This window comes from Zootoca vivipara, chromosome 6, assembly GCF_963506605.1.
Source record: "Zootoca vivipara chromosome 6, rZooViv1.1, whole genome shotgun sequence".
Classification (NCBI taxonomy): domain Eukaryota; kingdom Metazoa; phylum Chordata; class Lepidosauria; order Squamata; family Lacertidae; genus Zootoca; species Zootoca vivipara.
Window position 1 is genome coordinate 27,431,681 of NC_083281.1, and position 25,315 is coordinate 27,456,995.

The 25,315-nt window shown below is 44.5% G+C and overlaps 3 protein-coding genes across 3 annotated transcripts in view; all 3 read left to right on the forward strand.

Annotated features, from left to right (window-relative positions):
* Positions 1 to 653: 653 nt before the first annotated feature.
* LOC118086720 (sulfotransferase 2B1) lies at positions 654 to 10,777 on the forward strand. The gene is made up of 7 exons (XM_035118708.2): positions 654 to 847; positions 2,582 to 2,727; positions 5,337 to 5,545; positions 5,903 to 6,029; positions 6,645 to 6,739; positions 9,604 to 9,784; positions 10,567 to 10,777. Exons 2-7 carry the CDS (start codon positions 2,598 to 2,600, stop codon positions 10,674 to 10,676), a joined length of 852 nt encoding a protein of 283 aa, XP_034974599.1. The 5' UTR covers positions 654 to 847; positions 2,582 to 2,597; the 3' UTR covers positions 10,677 to 10,777.
* A 1,793-nt stretch (positions 10,778 to 12,570) lies between these two features.
* LOC118086722 (sulfotransferase 2B1-like) overlaps positions 12,571 to 25,315 on the forward strand; it is a 32,187-nt gene continuing 19,442 nt past the window's right edge. The window contains exon 1 of the mRNA XM_060275680.1: positions 12,571 to 14,669. The gene's annotated coding sequence lies outside the window, so the exon portion shown is untranslated. The remainder of the gene's footprint in view (positions 14,670 to 25,315) is intronic.
* Positions 16,194 to 22,998, forward strand: LOC118086721 (sulfotransferase 2B1-like). The gene is made up of 7 exons (XM_060276443.1): positions 16,194 to 16,318; positions 19,890 to 19,953; positions 20,305 to 20,431; positions 21,417 to 21,480; positions 21,744 to 21,864; positions 21,954 to 22,134; positions 22,889 to 22,998. Exons 1-7 carry the CDS (start codon positions 16,194 to 16,196, stop codon positions 22,996 to 22,998), a joined length of 792 nt encoding a protein of 263 aa, XP_060132426.1.

Consider the following 25,315-nt stretch of genomic DNA (forward strand, 5'->3'; position numbering starts at 1 on the left):
GGGGTGTTGGGGTCTCTTTAAGGAATAATTTATGTACAGTGGTACCTCTGGTTAAGAACTTAATTCGTTCTGGAGGTCCGTTCTTAACCTGAAACCGTTCTTAACCTGAGGTACCACTTTAGCTAATGGGGCCTCCTGCTGCCGCCGCGCCGCCAGAGCACGATTTCTGTTCTCATCCCGAAGCAAAGTTCTTAACCCGAGGTACTATTTCTGGGTTAGCAGAGTCTGTAACCTGAAGCGTTTGTAACACGAAGCGTTTGTAACCCGAGGTACCACTGTATCTGTGGATTGCTATTACTTTGGATCTGAAAATTGAATACGGTTGTCCATGAGTTTGTATTAATTTCACAAGCATAACACCTAAGCATTGTTTAATTTGGGTTTTAACTTTCTGCTGGTGGAACAGACACGTACCAATGTCTAGACCTGATCCATGAACTGATTAGAGTATGAACTGATCCACTGGGTCGTCTGCTTGTTCCTTTGAATTCTATGACTCATTTCTGTTGAAATTTATATGATACAGTAATAGTATACTTTATTTTGCAAGATTGTGTTTCTTCTTCTGGAATAGAAACACCCCTCTCTGGTTGGGAGTGGTTTCATCCAAAGTTCATTGGAACCTTCATCTTATCAATGTAGGAAGTGCACGCTATGCTGAGTTGTTGATCTTCTGCTGACAGAAAAATACAGCTGCTGAAGTTTCCCTGACTCCTCCTGCTTCCTGATATTACCGCAGACTCATTGCAAGGTTTCTTCGCCCAGTAAATATCCTTCCCTGACCCACAGGATGCTCCAGTAGCTGCTGAATTATAAAGACCGCTCCTGTTTCGTTCCTGTTTTCAAGGTTTGCTTATGTTCTTTCATATTATCTCAACTTCCTTTTTCTCCCCTTGAAGAATTCTTCCCTAATTGCCTTCGCCCTTTTCCAGATTCCCTCTTTCTTTTTCCAGATTGGAACATGCATGGATTTTAAATAAACTGCTGTATTATATAAATGTGGCAGATGAAAGACGGGACAACAGGTCTACCCACTGGCTCTTCTGAGAGACCTGCTCCCCCTGCTCCTCTCCTCCCTGAACTGTCTGCTATCGGCAGTCCTCCACCTGTTTGCAGCTGTGAGAGAGAAGGGAGAGCAGTGCTCCTGCTGAGAGACCCGCTTCATTTCACTTTTCTTCTTCCCAGATAGATTCCATGCAATCTGGTCATCAGTTCCAGACGTTTGAAGCTTTGCAAATGGGTTTTCTTCCCCCTTCCCTTTTGGATTGTCTTTCGAGATTTTAAGTGGGGACTGTTTGCTTTGCTCTTGGTTTATCGCTGTTACGTAAAGCTGTTCTGGAAATCTTTTCAGCCACTGAGCAAGTGAAATGCTTTAAATCAATACACGAGTGTCAAGGGTTCCATATGCAGGCAAAAGTTCGCCTCACCTGGCCTCCTATTGTCAGAAGCAGGGAATAGGAAAGACTCTTCTGCACTACATGTAAACAGTGTAAGGTAGTGTAAGTGAAAAACACAGTTCACATACACAGTGAACACACCCCAGTGACAGGACGTCATTTCCATGAGCTATTAACCCTGTAAGCTCTGGGTCTCCTCACAGCAGAATGCATGTGTGTGTACGGAGGGATGGGTGTCTTTTTTTAGGCAGGTGTGGCTGTGGTGTAGCACGCCCTTCTTGCGTAATTTTCATTCAGTTGAGGCATAGTGGCAATGATCCAGAGGATGTCTTTGGGACCTGTTTCCTAATGGAAGTGATTTGAGTTGATGGTGTGAAAACATGTGCCCATGATCTTATTGGGATTTGAAAGCCTGCTATTGTCAGGATCTGTCTGGATGAAGTGTGGTATGAGGCACCAGTTGAGGAAGGCTCAGAGTCAGGATTTTGGTGGTGGGACACTGATGAGAGGTCAGAGGGAGAGGATTGGGAGAAGAAGGATGGTGAGAAGGTTTAGTGAGCAGGGGAAAGTGGTGACAGTGAGCAGTTCAGACTGAAGCAGAGAAGTTGGGGGGGGGCAAGAAGCTGATGAAGAATCACGAGAATGGCCCCCTCTGGCTGCAAGAAGCTCCTCCTGTATCCCGGTCTCAAAGAACATGCAAGATCATGAGGAGGGCAGAGAAGAGACACGAGATATGCAGAGAAAGTTGGAGACTGCTTGGGTAACATCTGGGAGAGGAGGAGCCTTAGAAAGTGTGGAAGAAAGGGACATTCAGACCCAACAACAGCTCTATAGGGGAAAGACTGACCTGGAAGTATTGCTGAGGAGTTTGCCATTTCCTTGAATAAAGCATTGATTTCACTGACAACGGACTCTGCCTCTTTGTGCTGACCAGTATCTGACCCAGCCCTTACAGATATAATGTGTACTCAGAAGTGAGTTCTTTGGATTTTTCCCCACCACACCTGGTGGTACCACTTGAGCATCTACTGGTGGCCCATCACCACCTCCTGAACTCTCCACTTCCTCCTGCTCCCCAGCTATTCTCTAGAACAGTAGCTACCTGAATGTCCCTAAAGATGTGGCATAATCTCTCTTTCTCTCTCCCTCCCTCTCGCCCCTCTCCCCCCCTCTCTCATATTCAGTTTTTCAGTGTCATCAATGGCTCCTTTCAAATACAAGGGGATCATTTTTGCTCCACAGTTTTACTCAGTGGAAACACTCAGCTATTTGGAAAATGACTTTCAACTGTTGGATGATGATATAGTGAACGTCACTTACCCCAAGTCAGGTCAGTATTGCAATTAGGTAAATAGACTTTGGATTTAGACTTAAAGTATCTACTAAACCTGCCAGGTATAAGTTTGCTTTTGACATAAGTCATGAACAGCAAAGCTGCATAGTCCTAAGCTTCGCCTTAATCCCTGGAAACCCATGAAAAATGAATGAGTTTAGTTTTTCAGATATTGCAATATATAAGACCTTCTTAAACCAGGTATCAAGGGGAAAAGTCAGGTTAGTTCTCCAAAAATGGGTAAAGGTCAGACAAGGAGAAATAAACAAATAAATTATAAGAAGTTTACAAATAAAGGAAGGTGGACAGCAAACAAGTTGAATATCTAAATAGACCTGTCCACCACATGTGAAAGTTACATATTTTTCACTTTTTGAAGCACACAAAGTGAAACACAGAAAAATCTCTGAATTTTCACTGTGCTTCTTAAGCCAAGTAATGTGTACTTTAGGAGGGAAAAATAAATAAAAATGCATTATAGGAAGGGAAATTCTTTGTAGAAATGTGCAAGAAAATTCACAAACTGATGTGGAAATCTGGAGAACTAAATTTAAGATTGCAGAAATGAGAAATCAAAATAGACGTTTTACACCAAACCTAGCCACGTTTGATGTTCACAGAAGGAAGTGAAAGAACACTTGAAATTTCTGGGGAAGTCAGGAAACCTTGAAAAAAATAAGAGAGATTTTCAAATAATTCTTTCTTTCTCGGATATATGAACCGAGATATTTACAGCGCTCATGAGCTGAACTAAGAATATTCCCAGGAGAATCTTACACGTTATGGCAGGGGTCTCCAAACTAAGGCCCGGGGGACGGATGAGACCCAATTGCCTTCTAAATCTGGCCCACGGACGGTCCGGAAATCAGCATGTTCTTACATGGGTAGAATGTGTCCTTTTATTTAAAATGCATCTCTGGGTTATTTGTGGGGCCTGCCTGGTGTTTTTACATGAGTAGAATGTGTCCAAAATATAGTCCGGCCCCCCACAAGGTCTGAGGGACAGTGGACTGGCCCCCTGTTGAAAAAGTTTGCTGACCCCTGTGTTATGACATGCTTCTGTCATGTCACTAGGAACGCTGTCAGTGCCGGATTTAGGATGGTGGGTGATTCCCTTGCAAACGGTGCCAAGCTGAGGGGATGTATAATCATAATCATCTTTGTAATCAAAATGAAACCTATATTTATATGGTTACCTAGTTAGAAGATTTATTTTAAAAAGCAACTGTACCTAAAGGTATTATTGTGAAAATAGTTTTTGGGGGAGTGGGAATTTTTTTTGTCTTTGCTCAGGGCACCATATTACCAAAGTCTGTCTCTGATGCTGTGTCAGGATAGCCTGATTGTATATAGACAAATATGCCATCTGTCTGGTATAGTCCTCATAATTTAACACCCAGTTAATTTAATGATTGAATTAAAGCAACATGGATTGACAAGGACACAGTCAGGTGACATTCCACCAGGATAAAAATCCTGGGAAAACCCACAACACAGGAGCTAAATCCTAGGGCTAGGAAGTCAATAGAAAAGCTACCTAGCAGGACAATTCAAGGAACCACAGTAAGAACAGCACAAGAAAAGCAGAAATCTAGCAAGCAGGAAAGTCAATGGGTAACTAAATTAAAAGAAGCAAATTATCAAGACCAGCAGGGATGTGGGGTTTTTGCATTGTTTTCCACCCTCTGCCATTTGTATGAATATTTCCCCATGGTGCAGAAGTCATACACAGATTCCCACAAGATTCCCACAAGATTCTGGCTCTCTGGGAACAAGTTCCTTCCCTTGAGGCCAAGGTGGCAGAACTAGAAAGTGTAGGAGGCAGAGAAAGTGGTTGAGGAGGCCTTCAGTGATGTGGTAGCTGGGTGGCCCTCCCACAATGACAGCTTTCCTGTTGTCAGGAAGAACGGAGGTCCTGAGAAAGGAGAACATCACTTTGAAGAAGAGGGAGGCATTCCCTTTGAAAGGACACATTTCTTGGGAGTTGGTATTGGGACCTGCACTTTTTAACTTGTTCATAAATGAAAGGGCAGTTACCAGTGAGCAGTGAGGTGGCCAAGTTTGGTGACACTAAAAATAGATGGTCAGCAAAATTTCAAAGGCAAGTCAATGTAAACAAGTGTAAAGTGATGCATGATGTAGCAAATAAGAGGAGGAGACAAATTCATGGAGAAGGCTGTCAGTTGCTACTAGCCATGATGGCTGTGCTCTGCCTCCACAGTTGAGGCAGTAACGCTACCAAATACGACTGTCTGGTAACCACAGGAGAGGAGAATGCTCTTGTGCTCATGTTGTGCTCTCCGGTTTCCCACAGGCTTCTGGGAGAAACAGGGAGCTGGACAGGATAGGCCATTGGCCTGATCAAGCAGACTATCTTTCTGTTCTCATTTGGGCAACGCTCAGCTAAATAATACAGTCAACTTCACAACGGTATACCATTCATGATTTGGGGAATCTTGCCCCATAGGAGGATGCTGAATAGCTAGCAGGGGACAAAGATCCATTCGATTGTTTAAGTTTCTCTATTTGATTTAGCAAGGGCCAGACATTAATGTACAAGTGGTTTTTTAATAGAAGAAGCCTCTGACTGGTGGACTTCCTCCTAGGTACGCATTGGATGTCGGAGATCTTGAGCTTAATCCGGAGCCACGGGGACCCTTCATGGGTTCAGAACGTACCACTGACGGAAAGGGCACCCTGCATTGAGTTTGCCGATCATTTGCAGATTGCCTTGAAAAATCCTTCCCCTAGGATCCTGACTACTCACCTGCCATTCCAGCTTTTCCCCAGGTCCTTCCTAAACTCCAAGGCCAAGGTAAGAGAAGAACAATGAACATATCAAGCCTGCCTTTGGCTCCCGCCTTTCTGCCACACAGATGTGTGGAATACTGGAGCACAAACACTTGACACAGCTCATTTACAGGAGGATACCATATTTTCTAGGAGAGGATAGGGAGGAATATCAGAAATCTCCTTAGCAGTTTCCTGATTGTGGGAGAACATGAATTGGTCATGGTCCACATGCATGGTCAGCCCAGGTCCTGACTGCAGGCTTCCTCTGTTCTCATGTCAGGCTTTATTTATCGTGCCTTCCGTTTGCTGCCACACCCTGCCTAATGTTAGGGTTGGGCTGCCTGGCCTCTCCCTAAATGTGGCCCTGCCTCTGTTACAGGTAGTCTATACTCTGCGTAACCCTAGAGATGCGATGTGTTCAAACTACCACTTCATCAAAGGCTTTAAAGAATTGAAGGACCCTGGAACTGTGGAAGAGTTCATGGAGAGTTTCCTGAGTGGGGAAGGTATGGAAGGAGGCAGATCAGCCACTCTTGTTTGCTGTGACCCAGCACCAGTGATGTCCACCACCAGAAAGTTTTTATTTTTAGCTAACCCTACAGTCCTATCAGAGAACTATAATTCCCAGTTGGATACATGGAGAAGGAGAGAAATGTGGAGAAGTCCTACATTTGTCATTTGCTTTTAAAGAAAATCAATAGGTGTCCTTTCAGATGGGTGAGATTGGCACTAAAATAAGAATAGAGTGAAACTTAAGGAAAACCCTTAATATCAGTGTGAGATTGGCACCAACAAGAGAATACCTGTAGATCAAAATTGATGATAGCAGACATTCTCACTGGTGGCAGAAACAAAAAGAAACCTCAATGGAGAAAACCCATTAAAGTGTAAGATTGTTGACTCATTCAAAGCTTTACTTCTCTGGTATGTAGAAAATGTCAGTACACAGAGCAGTCAGTAGGTGGCATTGGACATAAGGTAGTGTTGAAGTCTCCTGTTACTGATTTTGTTTTTAAGGGACAATGCAGTTATTTTCTAGGTTCCTCAATGGTGTTTACGTCTACAACAGCATTCTCTACTTCCCCACTATGACTCCTTACATTTCACTATTGCTCTTCCAGTGGGTTACGGTTCCTGGTTTGACCATGTGAAAGGCTGGGTGGAGATGAAGGAAAGAGCCAACATCTTTTTCAACACCTATGAAGAACTACAGCAGGTAAAGGTCCAATTTTAACATTATTCACACATGAAGCTGTCTTAAGGGAAAAAAATGATTCTGGTAATCAGGGGCTTAGCAAGGGAGGGGTGATAGGGGCGGGGCACCCCAGGCTCCACTCGGGAGGGGGGGGCTCCACTTTGACCCCACCTCCACTGATGACGGCTGTGCCGCTTTTGCAGCACGACCGCCATCACAGAGAGGCCACGATGTTGCACCAGCAATCCACTCAGGAGCGCGCTTTACTTCTTCCTGCTCGGGCGGAGGCGAGGGGCGGGCCAGAGAGGGATGTCAATGGGAGCCGCTGACACCCCTCCCTGGCCCGCCCCTCGCCTCCTCCGCCCGAGCAGGGAGCAAAGCGCAATGGCCGAGCAGAGCAGCACGGACGGGGCAGACTTATGTGTGCTGTTCGCGTGCGGCAGCCTTACGAGTTGCCGCTTGCTTGCCGGATTGTAAGGTTGCTGCGGGAGCAGCAGCGCCAGCCTGGATGGACTGCGCATTCACCGTTTGTCCTGACACACGTCAGGATGCATGCGTGCTGCGGTGTGATGCCCCGCCCCCAGGGGGTGCCTCCGCATTTGCCGCCCCAGGCAGCCAAGCGGCACCGTTTGCCACTGCTGGTAATATTGGCTAGAAGAGGATTCTGAGCATGTGCAAAATTTGTTGCTACCTCTACATACACAATAAACACACGAGACGTAACCGGCTGCACTCTTGCAAAATAAAGTATACTATTACTGTATCATATAAATTTCAACAGAAATGAGGATTTTGACAAACTCACTCACAAGCTGGATGATCAGGATGTTAATAAATTTTCCAACGAATTAGCCCATTTTAAGAAAAATAAGTTGAGCAGAGATTGCAATGATTATTCCACAGGTAAAGTTTATTTATGGCTGAATTATTCAGGACTAGTTCACAGGCAGTCTAACAGATCAGATGCATCTTCGCTTTTGACCACTCCTACTGATTATGAGCTCTCTAGCCTATCTAGTGCCAATGGTTTGGATGAAGACAGGGAATTTAGGCTTAGATTTGGTCAGTCGTACCAGTTTTTCCCCCACACGGTGCACCAGACGCCCCTACTGGAGGAAATAATCCCTGAACATCAAAATGCCACTTTAGTGTTTAATTTATCTGACAGGACATTAACACCAGAGGAATCTTGAGTATTAAATTTAGGTCTAGGCAGGCCCGGTGCGTCCATAGCCTGCTCCGCAATACCCCCACGCTGCCGCCGCCTGCCCGCTCACTCCCCGAGGAGCTCACAGCGTCCCCTCCACAGGCGGGAGGAGTGCGAGCCAAAAGGAGAGCTCAGCGCCCTCCCGCCTATGGAGGGGACGCCGAGAGCTCCCCAGCGGCGGCGGGCGCAGCGAGCGAGCAGCGGAGGTAGTGGCGGCAAGCGCCCGCAGCTGAAGCCTTCAGCTATGGGCGCTGCTGCTGCCGCCGCCGCCTGCTCGCTGCAGCCGCCGCCGCCTGCTCGCTGCAGCCGCCGCTGCTGAGGAGCTCAAAGCGTCCCCTCCACAGGCGGGAGGGTGCCGAGCTCCCCCCTTGACCCGCGCTCCTCCCACCAATGGAGGGGACGCAGGGGCATCAGCAGCGTGCAGTTTTGCCGGGTGCCTTCCCCTTGGCTTGGGGACGGCAGCCAGCGAAAACGTCCCCGCATTGGCCCGCTTCGGCTCCGGGTGACAGGGCGAAGCGCACTGGTGTGGGGTCGTTTCCGCTGGCTGCCTTCAACAAGCCAAGGGGGAGGCAGCTGGCAAAACCGCCCCCGCGTTGGCGCGCTTCGGCCCGGGGGGCGCCAGAAAGTGTTTTGCTTAGGGCGCAAAAAGCCCTAGCACCGTGCCTGGGTCTAGGTTTTGTTCCCACTTCCAAGTACTCCACATTTCAAACCAGAATAGATTTATTTAAACTTATTCGTCAGATCAAATTAGAGATTTTTTTGGCAACACTCCTTGGACATCAGAACCTTTTAAACGAAAATCTACCTTCATTCCGATTTCTCACAACCACCATATTAAAGTATGAACTGATCCACTGGGTCTTCTGCTTGTTTCATTGAATTTTATGACTCATTCGGAATAGGATTCTGTGGAACTGAAACTACTTGTTATTGCTGGGACTTTATGAACTGACGCAGGTGGAACAGACACGTACCAGTGTCTAGACCTGATCCATGAACAGATTACGGTATGAACTGATCCACCGGGTCTTCTGCTTGTTTCATTGAATATTATGACTCATTTCTGTTGGAATTTATATGATACAGCAGGGGTCAGCAAACTTTTTCAGCAGGGGGCCAGTCCACTGTCCCTCACACCTTGTGGGGGGCCGGACTATATTTTGGAAAAAAAAATGAACAAATTCCTATGCCCCACAAATAACCGCATTTTTAAATAAAAGCACACATTCTACTCATGTAAATACACCAGACAGGCCCCACAAATAACCCATATTTTAAATAAAAGGGCACATTCTACTCATGTAAAAACATGCTGATTTCTGGACCATCCGTGGGCCGGATTTAGAAGGCGATTGGGCCGCATCCGGCCCCCGGGCCTTAGTTTGGGGACCCCTGTGATACAGTAATAGTATACTTTTTTTTTGCAAGAGTGCAGCCAGTTACGTCTTGTGTGTTTATTGAGTATATTTTTTACATAACCCAAGGTTTGATGTTGTTTTACCTCTACATACACTGCATATCATGTGCAGAGTACTTTTCGTTTCTTCTAGAGCAGATGTGCCAAAAATTGCACATTGCATACTGGTACTCATGCCCTCTGCGTGCCTCTTGATCAAGGGCAAGCTCTCTAGTCTACATCATGGGAGCATTCACAGCCATTTGCTTTTGCTTTCTGCAGGACCTTCGAGGCAGCGTGCAGAAGATCTGTCATTTTCTTGGCAAGGAGCTGAACAGCCAACAAATTAAGTCTGTGGTGGAAAACGCCTCTTTCCACAAGATGAAGGACAACAAGATGTCCAACTTTTCCTTAACACCAGAGAACATTTTTGACCATACAAAAGCAACGCTCTTGAGGAAAGGTAATAACATTCGAGTGCCAAGGAATAAAGCCATAATGCTGCATTGCCAGGGGTGAAGAACCTCTTCTATTTCTGTGGATGTTTGATACCACACAGAAAAAGTCTATCAGCAACCAGTCAATAGAGTGTGGAGTCAGATCTGACTGTGAACACAGTTTGCAGGTCCAGAAAGTGGGCACCGCTTGCAGGATTGTATATCTTCCTCTCTGTGCAACATCCCATCTAAGTCTATCTATTTCATGGGTGTCCAGATCAAAATAAGAAATGATTCTGAAACAGGTAGTCTGGAGAACAAGGGTGTGTCTGCACAGTTTGGAGACCTCAATAATTCTGGGGACTCCCTGAAAATAGGTTGCAGATTCTCCAGGCCATCAAGACACAGTAGTTGCCTCAGGGTTGTTTATGCTAGATTTGACAGGTTCTGTGCCTTTCACGTCTATTTGGAAAGCAAGCAGAAATTCAGCAGGCAGAGCAACAGACACACAGTTCATGGAGCTCTGTGAGGTGTAATAAGAAAGCATGTCTGGATGAGACACCCAGCTGGTTCAGGTACCCAACATGCCTGCATTAGTGCTGTTGGAAACCCAAATCAGGAGGGTGGGAATGGTTGGGGAGGGACTATGGGGAAACAGTCAGGGGGCATGTTCTGTCTCCCCTAACATCAGCTACCTTGGGGTTGGCCTGCCTCACAGCTGAGCACGAGGAAGAAACGTCCCAATTTAAGTTGAAGTAATTTCAGGTCAACATCTTTGTGGTTGCCACTTGCTTTTGTGTTGTTCCAGGGATCTCTGGAGACTGGAAGAACTTCCTGACAGTGGCACAGAGTGAACGCTTTGACCGTGTTTACTGGGAGAACATGCGCGGTGTGAATATGACCTTCCCTTGGGAATGAAGAATCCCAGATTGTTGCTCTTGTTGTTCTCCACATTCTTACATATCATATGGTTTGGTTATTTTCTGCTAAATAAACAGATAACCGATCAGGAATGGTACAGTTGCTCTTTATTTTCCCAACAAAATCACAAAGTGTCTTTAGAGCTCGGAGGTCTCATTGCAGCAGCTACAGGAGAAATGCTGAGACTGAGATGCCCCTTGAACATCACCTTCATAGACGTGACAAAGTCCTTCAACCTTGTCAGCCAAAAAGGACTCTTCACACTGCTCAAGATAGGATGCCCACCGAAACTTCATGAGATGATTTTGTTCTTCCATGATAACATGCCTGGTTCCGTCCAATATAACGGCATATCCTCAGATCCCTTCCCTATTTGTGTGCTTTTCTTAAACGAATGAACTGCTCTAATAAAAGTTCCTCTTTGAATGCTAAAGAGCAGGGTAAAATGAATAAATTCATATAACGGGTTAGAGACTGGGTAAATGAACATTTATTTGTTCATTCATAAAATATTCTTATTCCACTGTATCATAAAATCAAACAGTAAAATCACAGAAAGCTAAGAACAAGTTAAAAAACAAACAAAAAGAAATTAAAAACAAATGGCAAAAGACCATAGGGGGAGATGTACTCTCCAAGGGACCTCTGAACATTAGGTCCAGTCGTGACCGACTCTGGGGTTGAGGTGCTCATCTCACTTTACTGGCCAAGGGAGCTGGTGTACAGCTTCCAGGTCATGTGGCCAGCATGACAAATCCACTTCTGGCAAACCAGAGCAGCACACGGAAACGCCGTTTACCTTCCCGCTGTAGCAGTACCTATTTATCTACTTGCGCTTTGATGTGCTTTCGAACTGCTAAGTTGGCAGGAGCTGGGACCGAGCAATGGGAGCTCAACCCGTCGTGGGGATTCGAACCGCCGACCTTCTGATCTGCAAGCCCTAGGCTCAGTGGTTTAGCCCACAGCGCCACCCACATCCAAGTTGCAAGTCACTGAGTACTATATAAGCCAGCTGGCTAAGCTATTGTTCAGTCCAGGACTCAGAGCTGAAATAAAGAGCTGATTGTTTTATGAGCTGTGTCTTCATCAGTCTTCCCCACAACTCAACAGTTTCCTTGGTTGGTATTCCTGCTGGGGGATTCTAAAATATTTGGTTTTTCTGTTCTATTCATTCTCTTGCCGCTTCATGGTTTAATAATTTAAAAGGTAGTTAAAATTGGTGGCTATGCCCCCTCCAGTTTAATCGTGTTTATGAGCAGCAGCTTCGGGGCAGATGCTTGATTTACTCAGCCTTTGATGGTCTTTGCATATTTCTCGGGCATGGCAACCAGTGGTTACAGTTGTGCATTGGTTTTCCTGGTGCTGCTTTAAGGTTTAGCTCCCGGCATGTGGTTAGGGCTTTACTGCTTAATTTCAAAAGGTGTTTGCACCGTGAAAGGACTGGCAAGTGCAGTCAGTACTCTCCGTTTTGTTTGCCGTTCTTTCTGGCCTTGGGACAGCGGGCAGTGCTGCTCTCTTTTCCTAGCTCTAGGAAGTTTTGGGAGGAGCCTTCGGGTTACAGCTGGGAGGCGCGTTTGGGGTATTCGTCAGCTGAGAGGCGCAGCACAGCTCTCCCTGCTTGTGGGTCCCGCAGGCTTGCTTTTTTTTTGCTGTGATCCTTCCTTGGTCTCTCGGCTGTACCGACGGGCCAGCCACGTGTGCTTACACTGAGCGTGTCGGGACTTCCCTCCTGTAACTCAAGTTTCGCGTGTGTGTGTGTGTGTGTGTGCCTGCCTGAGTGATTTCCCCCTGAACTGCTTTTCTCGGTTTGCCTGCGTGTGTTGCGTTTGTTTGGGCGGCGCGGGGGGGGGGGATTTAAAAAGTATTCCGTTTTTTCTGAGGCTGCACTGGCCTGGCGCAACAGATAAGTTTTCAGCAGGTGTTTAAAAAGTGGCACAGATGTCTCCCGCTGAATCTCTGTTGTCAGGGTGTCCCACAGGGCAAGGTCAATGACACCGAAAGGTCGGTTTCTTCTTGTCAAATGAGACAGAGACACACCAACTTGGGGAACAACTGAAGATGCTCCTGCAGATGATCTCAGTGATTGTGGTGGACTATAAGGGTTCAGGTGATCCCTGACCTACCTTGGACCAGGTTGTTCAGGGCTTTGTAAATCAAGCAAGAACCATGAACCTGGCTCAGTAGCAGATGAGCAGCCAGTGCAGCTGTTTTAACAATGGTGTCACATGTTCTTGACCAGAAGTTAGCAATATGGCTGCAGCATTCTGCAACAGCTGGAGTTTCCGAACCAGACCCACAGGCAGCCTCACAAAGAGCACATTACAGCAATCTAGCCTCAAGGGTACCAATGCATGAACTACAGTGGTCATGCTACAGACTGGGGCAAAAGCTATTCTCAGCTGGCAAGCTGCATGAAGAAAAGGTGGAAGAGCAAAGACTAGAAGAAAAAGAAGAGAAGAGGCAGCCAGTGGTGGAAAGTTCTTCACAAGTTGAATTGCAGGCTGATTCAGGCCTATTCCAGTGACGGTGGGGCCAGGGATCTGGGCTGAGTCAGGCTGAGTCAGCCCAGGATTTCAGAGTGACCCAGGCCTGTTACAGGAGTGGAGTTGGGTGGGGAGGCTGAAGGGTCTGCTTTGCTAGGATGTTCCTCGCAGGGAATCAGAGGCGTAACTAGGATCCCTTGTGCCCTTGGCAAGGAGCTTTATCGTGCACCCCTCCCCCCCAAAATAATTGCCTTTATCCTGTGGTGTAAGAAGGACAGTAAGTTTCTTTCACATATGAACAGACAGAAACAGTGGTTTCATGTCACCTGACACATACCATATTTTTCCGTGTATAATACGGCCCCATATATAAGACACCCCCTATATTGGGGGACTCAAACTTAAGAAAATGGGGGGAGATTGCCCAGAGTTGTGGAGTTTTTTTTGGCAGAAAATTACCCCCAGAGTTGTTGAACTTTTCCCTTTCAGTTGTTGCCTGGCCGTCGGAGTGACAGCAAATCCACACCAGCTCTTGTCGCAGCCACCAATAACACAGCTGACAAACTCAGCCTAGCAGAAGCAACATGGATGTCCCCTCATTTTTTGACGTTAGCTTTGAGGACAAAAACCTCATCTAATACATGGAAAAATACAGTATATGACATGTCACCCACTCTATAGTCTGGTACAGTGGTGCCTCGCTTAACAAACGCCCCGTAAGACAAAATTTTCGCTTAAAGAAAGGATTTTTCTAGCGGAGGTTGCCTCGCTAGACAAATTCATTTTACGAAAAATTCGTCTAGCGAATCGCGGTTTCCCATAGGAATGCATTGAAATTCAATTAATGCGTTCCTATGGGCAATTTTTTTTAAAAAAAAAAATCAATGCATTCCTATGGGATTCGCTAGACAAATTTTTCGTTATAAGAATAGACCCGTGGAACGAATTAAATTCGTCTAGTGAGGCACCACTGTACATGATTTTTGCACCACTAGCAGGGGCCTGTTTCACCAACCCCTAAGCCTCTGCAGGGAATGCATTGGGGAAGCAGATCTGAGCAGAGTTGAATCTTCGCACATCAGCTGGTGAGCAGCAGATTTGGTCTGGAGGGCTGTTAGATGCTCCTTTGCAAGTGCCTCTCCCAGCAAGATGGAACCTCCTCCCCATCTCTGAATTGGGGAGGTAGCAGAGGGAAGAATACACCTTCCCCCCTGACTGAATATTTAAGTCTTGCTCTGTGAGCCAGGAAGAGAAGGAAGCTCCAGACTCAACTGTAGTGAGCATGGCCTGTGTCTTTCAGAGGCATGCCTGATCTGGAATAGAAACGCTCCTATCTGGTTGGGAGTGGTTTCATCCAAAGTTCATTGGAAACTTCATCTTTTCAGGAAGTGCATGCTATGCTGTATTGTTGATCTTCTACTGGCTGAAAAACATACCCGCTGAAGTTTCCCTCATTCCTCCTGCTTCCTGATATTACTGCAGACTCTTTCCAAGGTTTCCTCACACAGTAAGTATGTTTCCCAGACCCACAGGATGCTCTAGTCGCTGTTGGATAATAAAGACTGCTCCTGTTTCCTTCCTGTATTCAAGGTTTGCTTACATTCTTTCAGATCATCTCAACCTCCATTTTCTCCCCTTGATGAATTCTTCCCCAGTTGCCTTGTCCCTTTTCCAGATTCCCTCTTTCTTTTTCCGGATTGGAACATGCATGGGTTTTAAATTAACCACTCTATTCTATAAGGGTAGCAGAGGAAGAAAGACAGGACAACAGGTCTACCCACTGGCTCTTCTGAGAGACCTGCTCCCCCTGCTCCTCTCCTCCCTGAACTGTCTGCTATTGGCGATCCTCCACCTGTTTGCAGCTGTGAGAGAAAAGGGAGAGCAGTGCCTCTGCCAAGAGACCCGCTTCATTTCACTTTTCTTCTTCTCAAACAGATTCCAGGCAATCTGGTCATCAAACTTTACATATGGGTTTTCTTCCCCCTTCCTTTTTGGATTGTCTTTTGAGATTTTAAGGCTGTGAGTGGGGACTGTTTGCTTTGCTCTTGGTTTACCACTGTTACATAAAACTCTTCTGGAAATGTTTTCAGCTACTGAGCAATGCTGTAAATCAATAAATGAGTATCAAGGGTTCCATATACGGACAAAAGTTCGCCTCACCTGGCCTCCTATTGTCAGAAGCAGAGAATAGGAAAGACTATTTTTCACTTCAGATAAACAGTGTGAGAGTAGGCTCAGAAGCAGTTATGCATGTGTGTGTATGGAGGGGCGTGTGTCTTTATTTAGGCAGGTGTGGCTGTGATGTTAGCTCTCCCTTCTTGCGTAACTGATTTCCCTTCAGTTAATGCATAGTGTCAGTGATCTAGAGGAGGTGAATGGGGTCTATTCCTCATGGAAGTGAAGGTGATTGGAGTTTATTGTGTGACAATTTTGTGTCCAAGATCTTACTGAGATTTGAATGCCTGATATGATGTGTACTCCAAACCAAGTTCATTGGATTTCCCCCCCCACCATACCTGGTGGCACCACCTGGACACCTATTAATGGCCCAGAAATTCCTCCTAAACTCTTCCTATTTTCTGCTGAAGAATCACGGGAATGGCCCTCTCCGGCTGCAAAATGCTTCTCTCGTATCCCACCCTCAAAGAACATGCAAGATTATGAGGAGGGCAGAGAAGAGACCAGAAATACGCAGAGACAGTTGCAGACTGCTTGGGCAACATCTGGGAGAAGAGGTGCCTTAGAAAGCGTGGAAGAAAGAGACATCCAGACCCAACAACAGCTCTTTAAGGGAAAGACTGACCTGGAAGTATTGCTTAGTTGTTTGTTGTTTCCTTGAAAAAAGCATTAATTTCACTGGCAACGGACTCTGCCTCCTCGTGCTGACCAGTATCTGACCCACCCTTGACAGATATGACATGTACTCAGAACAGTAGTTACCTGAATGTCCCTAAAGATGTGGCATAATCTCCCTCTCTCTCTCTCTCCCCCCTCTCTCCCCCCTCATATCTTCAGTTTTTCAGTATCATCAATGCCTTATTTCAAATACAAGGGGATCCCATTTTCTACAGAGTTTTTCTCAGAGGAAACACTCAGCTATGTGGAAAATGACTTCCAACTGTTGGATGATGATATAGTGAACGCCACTTACCCCAAGTAAGGTCAGTATTACAATTAGGTACCGTAAATAGACTTTGGATTTAGTGGACATAGTGTCCTCTAAATCTGCCAGCCATATGTTTGCTTTTGACATAAGTCATGAACAACCACTATGTAACTGCATAGTCCTAAACTTTGGCTTTTCCTTGGAAACCCATGAAAAATGAATGAGTTTTTCATATACAGTCATACCTTGGATCTCAAATGTCCTGGAAGCCAAACCTTCTGGCTCACGAACAATTGAAAACTGGAAATGAGTGTTTCAGTTTTTGAACTTTTTTTGGATGTCAAATATCCAGTGCAGCTTATATTGTTTCTGGCACACCTGTGCAATCGGAAACCAATTGGAAGCCACACCTTGGTTTTCAAAAATGGACTTCCGGAATGGATACCGTTTGATTTCCGAGGTACGACTGTATTGCAAAATATAGGACCTTCTTAAACGAGGTATCAAGGGGGAAAGTCAGGTTAGTTCTCCATCCTTGGATAATGATTAGTCAAGGAGCAACAAGCAAATAAATTATAAGGAATTTACAAATAAAGGAAGATGGGCAGCAAACAAGTTGAATATCTGAATAGACCTGTGTGCACAAGATATCCTTGATTTCCTGTAAAACTTGGTTCCAAAATCTGTGCATGTGCACAGGTCCACCACATGTGAAGGTTACATGTTTTTCAATTTCTGAAGTACACAAAGTGAAACACAGGCAATCCCTGAATTTTGCAATGCACTTCTTCAGCTAAGTAATGTGTACAAAAATGCATATACTAGACTAAGTGTGCAAAAAATGCATACTTTAGTGGGAAAAAAACATAGCAATGCATTATATTAGGGAGAAATGCTTTGTAAAAATGTGCAAGAAAATTCACGAACTGACGTGAAAATATGGAGAACTGAATTTAATATTTCAAAAATGAGAAATCAAAATAGACATATAACACCATCCCTAGCCACGTTTGATGTTCACATAAGGAAGCGAAAGAACCCTTGAAATTCCTGGGGAAGTCTGGAAACCTTGAAAAAAAAAGATAGATTTTCACATCATTCTTTCTTTCTAGGATATCTGAACCCAGATATTTATAGTGCTCATGAGCTGAACTGAGAATATTCCCAGGAGAATCTTATATGTTATGGCATGCTTCTGTCATGTCACTAGGAACATGTCAGTGCCAGATTTAGGATGGTGTGGGTGATTCCCTTGCAAAGGGTCCCAAGTCGAGGGGGTGCATAATCACAATCACAACCACAATCACAACCACAATCACAATCACAGCTATAATTATATGGCTACCTACTGAGAATATTTATTTAAAAAGCAACTGTACCTAAAGGTATCATTGTGAAAGTATTTTTTTGTGGGGAGGGGGAAATTTTGTCCTTGCTCAGGGCACCTTGTTACCAAAGTCTGTCTTTGATGCTGTGTCAGGATAACATCTCTACTGTTTGATTGTATATAGACGAATAAGCCATCTTTCTGGTACAGTCATTTTGCAAAAATCCTCATAATTAGCACCCAGTTAATTTAATGATTGAATTAAAGCAACATGGATTGACAAGGGCACAGCAAGGTGACTGTCCACCAGGATAAAGATTCTGTGAAAACTCACAACACAGGAGCTAAATCCTAGGGCTAGGAAATCAATAGAAAAGCTACCTAGCAGGACAATTCAAGGAACCACAGTAAACTAGACTAAGAACAGCACAAGAACGTCACAGATCTAGCAAGCAGGAATGTCAATGGGTAACTAAATGAAAAAAGCAAATTATCAAGACCAGCAGGGGTGTGGGGATTTTGCAGTGTTTTGCACCCTCTGCCATTTGTATGAATATCTCCCCATGGTCCAGAAGTCATGGGTATGTCACAAGTGCCATGAGATTCTGGCTCTCTGGGAACAAGTTCCTTCCCTTGAGGCCAAGGTGGCATAACTAGAAAGTGTAGGAGGCAGAGAAAGTGGTTGAGGAGGCCTTCAGTGATGTGGTAGCTGGGTGGCCCTCCCACAATGACAGCTCTCCTGTCGTCAGGAAGAATGACGGTCCTGAGAAAGGAGAACATATAAATGATCAAGCAGTGAAGTGGCCAGGTTTGCTGACACTAAAAATAGATGATCAGTAAAATGGTGAAAGCAATTTAATGTAAACAAGTGTAAAGTGATGCACGTCGAAGCAAAACATCTTAATTTCCCATGCACGCTCATGGGGTCTGAACTGGAGGTGAAAACAAAACTGCTGCTATCATAATGCTGTTACACATATCTGTTTGGTGTACTGGGTACAATTCTGGTCACCACAGCTTAATTGTAGTGCTAGAAATTGTGGATATCCAATGAAACTATAGGAGGGGAGAATGCTCTTGTGCTCATGTTCTGCTCTCCAATCTCCCACAGGCTTCTGGGAGAAACAGGATGCCAGACTCAATGGGTCATTGGTGTCATCCAGAAGGCTATTCTTCTGTTCTCATTTGCGCCACACTCAGCAAAATAATATTGTATTTTGTATACACTTCATTCCAGTATACAAAAAGTGGTATGAACTCACTTTTCCAGTATTTTGCTATTAGCATTCTAGCTGCTGCTGTTGCTTAAAGAAACACTCATTTATTTTCATTTGGGATGCTTATCGTTAGAATGCCTAATAGGAAAGATTCGGGTTTCTTTAAGAATGCGCATTTTAGCTTTTTTTATATAAAAAAGTTCCTCATAGATCATGTCCCAATTTTTTTTAATTTGGGGACATTTCCACCACATGTGGAATAAGGTTCCTTCGTTTTCTTTACATCTCCAACACTTATTGCTGTTATTCTTATTTATTTTGGCAAATGCGGATGGGGTCAGGTACCATCTGTAAGTCATTTTCATAAAGTTTTCTTTTATCAGATAGCACATTGTGAATTTTAGGTCTTTCCCCCATAATTTCCCCCATTTCTCCATCTCGATTGGATAGCCAAAATCTTGTACCCACTTCACCATCACTTCCTTCACTTCCTCGTCCTTAAGGTTCCAATCCAGTAATAATCTGTATGTTTTTGATAAGATCTTTTTATTATTTAATAATAGTTTTCTTTCTAAATCCAATATCTTTGTGTCAAATCCATTTTATCTGATCTTAAAATTTCATTTAGCTGGTAATATTGATGCCAGTTCACACCTGCCTGCTTGAGTTCTTCGTATTTTTTGATTTTCAATTGGTTATTTTCTTCTTCTAATATTTCCTTGTATGTTAGCCAGTTAATGTCCATGTTTTTCTTTTTCACTGCTGTTGTCAATTTCACCATGGTATACCATTCCAGAATTCTGGGAATCTTGCCCCATGGGAGGGTGCTGAATAGCTAGCAGAGGATGAAGATCCATTCTAATTCTTATGTTCCTCTAATTGCTTTTGCAAGGGCCAAGTATTAATGCACAATGACTAACTGGTGGATTTCCTCCTAGGCACCCATTGGATGGCAGAGATCTTGAGCTTAATCTTGAGTCATGGGGACCCCTCCTGGGTTCAGAATGTACCACTGAGGGAAAGGGCACCCTGGATTGAGTTGGATGATCAGCTTGCCTTGAAATATCCTCCCCCCAGACTCCTGTCTACCCACCTGCCATTCCAGCTTTTCCCCAAGTCCTTCCTCCACTCCAAGGCCAAGGTAAGAGAGGAACAATGGACACATCAAGCTTGTCTTTGGCTCCTGTCTCTCTGCCACACAGATGTGTGGGATTCAGGAACACTGTACACAGCCTGTTTACAGGAGGATGCCATATTGTGTACTAGATAATGGGGAGGAATATCGGAAATCTCCTTAGCAGTTTCCTGATTGTGGGAGAACTTGAATTGGTCATGGTCCACATGCATGCTCAGCCCAGGTCCTCACTGGAGGCTTCCTCTGTTCTCATGTCAGGCTTTATTTATCGTGCCTTCAGTTTGCTGCCAGACTCTGCCTAATGTTAGTGTTGGGCTGCCGGGGCTCTCCCTCAATATAACTCTTCCTCTGTTACAGGTAGTCTATACTCTGCGTAACCCCAGAGAGACGATGGTTTCAAGCTACCACTTCTTCAAAGGCTTTAAAGAATTGAAGGACCCTGGAACTGTGGAAGAGTTTATGGAGAGATACCTGAGTGGGGAAAGTATGGAAGGAGGCAGATCAGCCACTCTTGTTTGCTGTGACCCAGCACCAGTGATGTCCACCACCAGAAAGTATTTATTTTTAGCTAACTCTACAGTCATATCAGTGGGACGCGGGTGGCGCTGTGGGTTAAACCTCAGAGCCTAGGGCTTGCTGCTCAGAAGGTTGGCAGTTCAAATCCCTGTGATGGGGTGAGCTCCCGTTGCTCGGTCCCAGCTCCTGTTAACCTAGCAGTTCGAAAGCACAAAGTGCAAGTAGATAAATAGGTACCGCTCCAGTGGGAAGGTAAACAGTGTTTCCGTGCGCTGCTCTGGTTTGCCAGAAGTGCCTTAGTCATGCTGGTCACATGACCCTGAAGCTGTACGCCAGCTCCCTCGGCCAATAAAGCGAGATGAGCGCCACAACGCCAGAGTCGTCCGCGACTGGACCTAATGGTCAGGGGTCCCTTTTCCTTTACCTTTTACAGTCGTATCAGAGAACTATAATTCCCAGTTGGACACATAGAGAAGGGCAGAAATGTGGGGAAGCCCTACATTTGTCATTTGCTTATAAAGAAAATCAATAAATGTCCTTTCAGATGGGGGAGATTGGCACTAAAATGAGAATAGGGTGAAACTTAAGGAAAGCACTTAACAGCTGGGTGAGATTGGCAGCAACAAGAGAATAGATCAAAATTGATGATAGCAGACATTCTCACTGGTTGCAGAAATAGAAAGAAAAGAAAGCCCATTAAAACATAAGATTGTTGACTCATTCAAAGCTTTACTTTCCCCATATGTGGACAATGTCAGTACATAGATCAGTCAGTAGGTGGCATTGGACATAAGGTAGTGTCGAAGTCTCCTGTTACTGATTTTGTTTTTAAGGGACAATGCAGATATTTTCCAAGTTCCTGACTGGTGTTTCCTCTACATCTACAATAGCATTCTCTGCTTCCCCACCATAACTCCTTACACTTCACCATTGCTTCCTCTTTGCTCTTCCAGTTGATTATGGTTCCTGGTTTGAACATGTGAAGGGGTGGGTGGAGATGAAGGAGAACTACAGCAGGTAAAGGTCCAATTTTAACTGTGTTGACCTGCTGCCGGGATAGGGCCCCAATTCTGACATTATTCACACATGATGCTCCCCCCCCCTTTTAAAGAATTCTGGTAATATTGGTTAGAAGAGGATTCTGAGCTGGGCAAAATTCATAGCTACCCCTACATATACTGCATATCATGTGCAGAGTAAATTTCCTTTCTTCTGGATTGGAGCAGATGTGCCAATAATCTGCTTCTCTGCCTCAAATGCAATGCCTCTTGCTGACTCAGATGCCTCCTGGATCCTGTGCTGGCTGAGGGGCAGGTGGAGACAGAGTGGCCTCTGCATTGTGATAGCAGCAAATTCCACATCCTCAGGGCATCCATCTTGCCCAATGCACATTGCATACTGGTATCCATGCCCTCTGTGTGCCTCTTGATCAAGGGCAAGCTCTCTACATCACATGAGGATTCACAGCCATTTGCTTTTGCTTTCTGCAGGACCTTCGAGGCAGCGTGCAGAAGATCTGTCATTTTCTTGGCAAGGAGCTGAACAGCCAACAAATTGAGTCTGTGGTGGAAAACGCCTCCTTCCAGAAGATGAAGGACAACAAGATGTCCACCTCTTCCACAATACCAGAGAACATTTTTGACCATACAAAAGCAAGACTCATGAGGAAAGGTAAAAACATTCGAGTGCCAAGGAATAAGGCCATAATGCTGCATGCCAGGGGTGAAGAACCTCTTCTATTTCTGTGGATGTTTGGTTCTTCACAGAAAAAGTCAATCAGCAACCAATCAATAGAGTGTGGAGTCAGAACTGACTGTTAACAAAGTATGAAGGTCTAGAAAATGGGCCACTGTGCAACATCCCACCTAAGTATATCTATTTCATGGATGTCCAGATCAAAATAAGAAATGATTCTGAAACAGGTAGTCTGGAGAACAAGGGTGTGTCTGCACAATTTGGAGACCTCGATAATTCTGGGGACTCCCTGAAAATAGGTTGCAGATTCTCCAGGCAATCAAGACACAGTAGTTGCCTAAGGGTTGTTTATGCTAGATTTGACAGGTTCTGTGACTATCACATCTATTTGGAAAGCAAGCAGAAATTCGGCAGACAGAGCAACAGAAACACAGTTCATGGAGCTCTGTGAGGTGTAATAAAAAAGCATGTCTGGATGAGACACCCAGCTGGTCCAAGTACCCAACATGCCTGCATTAGTGCTGTTGGAAACCCAAACCAGGAGGGTGGGAATGGTTGGGGAGGGGCTCAGGGGAAACAGTCAGGGGGCATGTTCTGTCTCCCCTAACATCAGCTACCTGAGGGGTTGCCTGCCTCACAGCTGAGCACGAGGAAGAAACATCCCAATTTAAGTCTAAGTAATTTCAGGTCAACATCTTTGTGGTTGCTATTTGCTTTTGTGTTGTTCCAGGGATCTCTGGGGACTGGAAGAACCTCCTGACAGTGGCGCAGAGCGAACGCTTTGACCGTGTTTACTGGGAGAACATGCGTGGTGTGAATATGACCTTCCCATGGGACTGAAGAATCTCAGATTGTTGCTCCTGGTGTTCTCCATAATCTTTTTTTGGGGGGCCATATAATATTTTATTAATTTTTAACATACAGTAGACATATTTAACTCATTACTTTCCACATTTTATCCTTTTGGCTTTTACAGCCTTGACTTCCATCAACCCCTTCTAATGATTTTCTAACATTTATTTCTAACATCTATACTTCACTTATCAATCATTGATTTATATTATTACAAAAACTTATCACTAAAATGTAAATTACAATGCTTTTTCTCTTTTATAACTTACAAAGCTTCTTGCAATCCCACCAACGTAGTACTAGTACATTGAGTGCCACTGTCTTTCAAATAGTCTGTAAATTTAGTCCAATCTGTGATGAACTTCTGGTCCCGCTGTTCTCGGATTCTTCCGGTCATCTTATCCAATTCCGAATACTCCATCAATTTCACTGTGCATTCTTCTTTGGTCTGTAATTCTTCTTGTTTCCATTTCTGTGCAATTAATAATCTTGCTGCAGTTACTGCATATTGGAAAAGTTTTATATCTTGCTGTTTTATTCCAGTACCTGTAATTCCTAGTATGAAAGCCTCTTGTTTTTAGCAAATGTATATTTCAACATTTTCTTAAGTTCATTATATATCATATCCCAAAAGCCTTTCACTTTCTTACACTCCCACCACATGTGATAAAAAGTACCTTCCTTTTCCTTACATTTCCAACATTTATTATCTACTTTATACATTTTTGCTAGTTTAACCGGTGTAATGTACCATCTATACATCATTTTAAAAACATTTACTTTTAACGCAGTACATGCTGTGAATTTCATTCCTTCTTTCCATAATTTCTCCGAATCTTCTGACATGCATTTAATACATTTTTGATATCACTTTAAAATTACTATTCAACATTTCAACCTCAAATTTAGATTTAACACCTCCAAATCCATTTTTTTCCATATCCTCTTTAAACATTTCATTTATTTGGTAATAATGCAACCAATCATTTACCATTTCTTTTACTTCCTCATATGGTTTTAATTTCTATTTCAAACCATCATTTTATAGCAACATTTCATATGTTGCCCATTTATTTTCCATATTTACTTTTTTCACACTCAAAATCTCTACTGGTGACAACCACCAAGGCGTTTTCATTTCCAATAGATTTTTATATCTATCCCACACTTCATAGAGAGATTTTTGGAATATATGGTTTCCAAAACATTTGTGTACCTTTATCTTATTACACCATAAATATGTGTGCCAATCAAATCTGTTGTCATGCTCCCCCTGCTCCTCTCCTCCCTGAACTGTCTGCTATCGGCAGTCCTCCACCTGTTTGCAGCTGTGAGAGAGAAGGGAGAGCAATGCTTCTGCCGAGAGACCTGCTTCATTTCACTTCTCTTCCCAAACAGATTCCATGTAATCTGGTCAACAGTTTCAGATGTTTCAAGCTTTACGTATGGGTTTTCTTCCCCCTTCCCTTTTGGATTGTCTTTCAAGATTTTAAGGCTGTGTGGGGACTGTTTGCTTTGCTCTTGCTTTGCTGTTGGTTTACCGCTGTTACGTAAAACTCTTCTGGAAATGTTTTCAGTTGTGAGTAGAGGACCCGCCACCCACTTGAAGATAAGAAAGACACGAGGACACAAAGTATTAAGGGCTAAAAAAGGCCACAACTTATATTGGTTACAGCATGTGAGAGGTATTGGCTTAGGCATTAGATCAAACAAACTATACATGACTCCACATGAGTGATTCAAGGGTTAACAACCAGAAGGTGGAGCTTGTTGATGCAAATACAACTGAAGCTTCCCCTGATGTCACCGGGGGTCGTGCCATGGCCCCAGCCACCTGCAGGGCATTGGACAGGATCCACGACTGCCAGATCCCTTTAATGGAATACCCAATAAGTGGAGGGGTAGGCGATGGCTTGAAACTGCTCTCTAATATACTACACATATTCCAATTCCTAACTGCCAATATCTGAAAAGTTGTGAAGAATTCCTACAAGGTAGGCGAAAAACCAAGAGGTGGAACCAATTTGCCAAATGGATAAAAATTCCTTCCAGGCCGCTTGGGCAACCAAGGCGACCAACCAAGGTCCATAGCAATGTCAAAGCATAGAAATTACCTAAAGGGATGGTGGGCAGGTGATCTGACAAAATTCGAAGCACAATGAGGGCTCAGCACTGCCGTGGTTGTATAAGTGCGGCTAAATCCCGCCCCCTGAGCCAGCCCGATTGGCTGGGTGCAGGGGGCATGGTGCGGCAGCCGGGACAGCTGGTGCAGGGGGCCAAAACACCACCCTGCTGACGTGGGAAC

Coding starts and splice junctions, on each gene's coding strand:
- LOC118086721 (XM_060276443.1), top strand. CDS start 16,194: ATGCCTTATTTCAAATACAAGGGGATCCCATTTTCTACAGAGTTTTTC. Junction 19,954..20,304: donor TCCTCCACTCCAAGGCCAAG/GTAAGAGAGGAA, acceptor CCTCTGTTACAG/GTAGTCTATACTCTGCGTAA. Junction 20,432..21,416: donor GAGATACCTGAGTGGGGAAA/GTATGGAAGGAG, acceptor TTGCTCTTCCAG/TTGATTATGGTTCCTGGTTT.
- LOC118086720 (XM_035118708.2), top strand. CDS start 2,598: ATGGCTCCTTTCAAATACAAGGGGATCATTTTTGCTCCACAGTTTTAC. Junction 2,728..5,336: donor CGTCACTTACCCCAAGTCAG/GTCAGTATTGCA, acceptor ACTTCCTCCTAG/GTACGCATTGGATGTCGGAG. Junction 9,785..10,566: donor AGCAACGCTCTTGAGGAAAG/GTAATAACATTC, acceptor GTGTTGTTCCAG/GGATCTCTGGAGACTGGAAG.